At 30.4% G+C, this 2,187-nt stretch overlaps 1 protein-coding gene across 1 annotated transcript in view; it reads left to right on the top strand.

The window, feature by feature from the left end:
• LOAG_17717 (bmper protein) overlaps window positions 1–2,187 on the top strand; it is a gene marked incomplete at both ends in the record, with an annotated part of 5,395 nt that extends 3,208 nt beyond the window's left edge. The window contains 5 exons of the mRNA XM_020450380.1: window positions 387–546; window positions 1,052–1,166; window positions 1,281–1,410; window positions 1,522–1,710; window positions 2,026–2,187. Coding sequence (XP_020305952.1) covers window positions 387–546; window positions 1,052–1,166; window positions 1,281–1,410; window positions 1,522–1,710; window positions 2,026–2,187 — 756 coding nt within the window. The remainder of the gene's footprint in view (window positions 1–386; window positions 547–1,051; window positions 1,167–1,280; window positions 1,411–1,521; window positions 1,711–2,025) is intronic.

Below are 2,187 nucleotides of genomic sequence, written 5' to 3'. Positions count from 1 at the left end.
AGATTATCCAGTATGGTAGAGGTAGGTTATCCAGTATGGTAGAAGTAGGTTATCCAGTATGGTAGAAGTAGGTTATCCAGTATGGTAGAGGTAGATTATCCAGTATGGTAGAGGTAGGTTATCCAGTATGATAGAGATAGATTATCCAGTTTATCCAGATCAATGGATTACTTACTAAGCAAACATCACATAACTTAATAAGAATTTCATATTTAGTCAAATGCATTGATACATATACGCAAAGACAAAATCAACCGATCGATCAATCAATCAGTCAATTAATCCCTCAAGCAGTTGATCAATTAAAAAAAAAAAGACAAAAAACACACATATATTTCATATGGAAAACAAAAAATTATCAATCAATCAATATTTCAATATTCCAGCATGGTACAAGATGGACATTGGATAATAACTGTTCTAACTGCATATGCGCTAATGGATATATAAAATGTAAGAAAATGAACTGTCCATGGGAAGGAAAATGTCCCCAAGGACGACATTTCAAAAAAGTGAATGGATCATGCTGTCATGAATGTGAGCTAAGTAAATATGCACATACAAATTATGGAAATAAATATAATATTACAACAATGCCTAATTCATGTCAATAAATTTAAAAGGAGAAAATGAAAACAAACAATTAAAATTTTTTCATTCACTTTTTTAAACGATCAGAAGTTTAGAAAAAAAATTAATTACTACTGCTATAAGTTAGCATATTGTAATGAGAAATAAATAACAAAAGTTTACTATTTGTCATGGAAAAATTCATATTTGTAAATTCCAAACATTTTCCTCCAATCTAATTCATTTCATCTCGGACGTTTATCTTCCATTTTATTAAACAAAAGTAAATGTTTTATTTAAATTAATCTATCTTAAACAATCAAACATTTCTGTTCTCCCTAAATTCATTGTTTATTATCATGATAATATCAACATCCTGTTATTCTTGACATAACCATTTTATATCAGCAATCCTAAATGGTAAATGCTTCTTCAATAAATGGTAAAATTACATTGTGAAACAATTAATTTTTGTTTGCAGAGGAAGGTTCATGTACTATATTCGGTGATCCACATTATTTAACATTCGACAAATTTGGCTATTCATTTCAAGGGATGTGTAGTTACATTCTTACGCAAGAATGCTCACTGAATGGGTATTAATTTGAATTTATATGATGAATTTGAGAAATGCTTAAAATTGATTCCAATTTAATTACAATAAAAGGAAAAAGAATTAATAATAAACCACTAACTTATTTCATTAACAGGATTGATCCACAGTTCAAAATAATTGGTGTAAACGGTGGAAGATCATCGTTAACGTGGACAAAACGTGTAATTATTGCCATCTCACTTTTCAATGGAAGTTTCTTTACTATGCATTTATTACCAAAAAAGGTTACAACCTTTCTTAGCTTTATCATTGGATTAATATAAAAAAAAGGAGCAAGTTTAGAATTGTTTAAAATTTCGATAAATATTAGCTTTATACGAATGCTTTTTTTTAAGGTTATACGTGAACGTACGAAGATAATCAGCATTCCGTATGTTCGCTATAGTGATTGGCCAGAATATCGAGCTTTCGAGGATCCTACTACCGGAAACATTGTTGTTTCATTCAAACTGATCGGTTTAAAAGTAATTTGGGACGGGAAATCATTTGTTGAAATCGTCCTCACCAAACGACATCAGTCCAAAGTATTTTTCCTTTTCTGCCATTGATTACAAAATTTGATATGAATTTCTTTAAAAAGGATACAATTGTATCAAATCTAACTTTTCATATAATTGAGACATATTTGTGTCCAAGTATTTATAGTGGTACATATTCGCAGAGGATTTAATTTAAATATCATTTTATCCAGTACAACGTAGAAATATGGCGCCAGTTTTTGGCTTAGATTAGATAAAGTACTTAGAAGTTCACGCAAGTATGAATGTAACTAGAAACGATTAAACAAACAGATTAAGTGTAAAAAGTAGCAAAACAAAGCTGGAATTGCTGCGTTCTAGGTTTGTGGCTTATGTGGTAACTTCAACGGTGATCCCAGTGATGATCTGATGTCTCGTTCTACAAGTTCATCAAGTCACTCCGTATCACATTTTGCCCAATCGTGGGCCTATAATATTGCATGCACACAGCGTCAATACGTTAATATTGTAAGATTTACATAA

This window comes from Loa loa (genome assembly GCF_000183805.2).
Source record: "Loa loa unplaced genomic scaffold supercont3.118, whole genome shotgun sequence".
Classification (NCBI taxonomy): Eukaryota; Metazoa; Nematoda; class Chromadorea; order Rhabditida; family Onchocercidae; genus Loa; species Loa loa.
The sequence above is the reverse complement of the archived record's forward strand: the minus strand, read 5'-3'. Positions and strand labels throughout refer to the sequence as shown.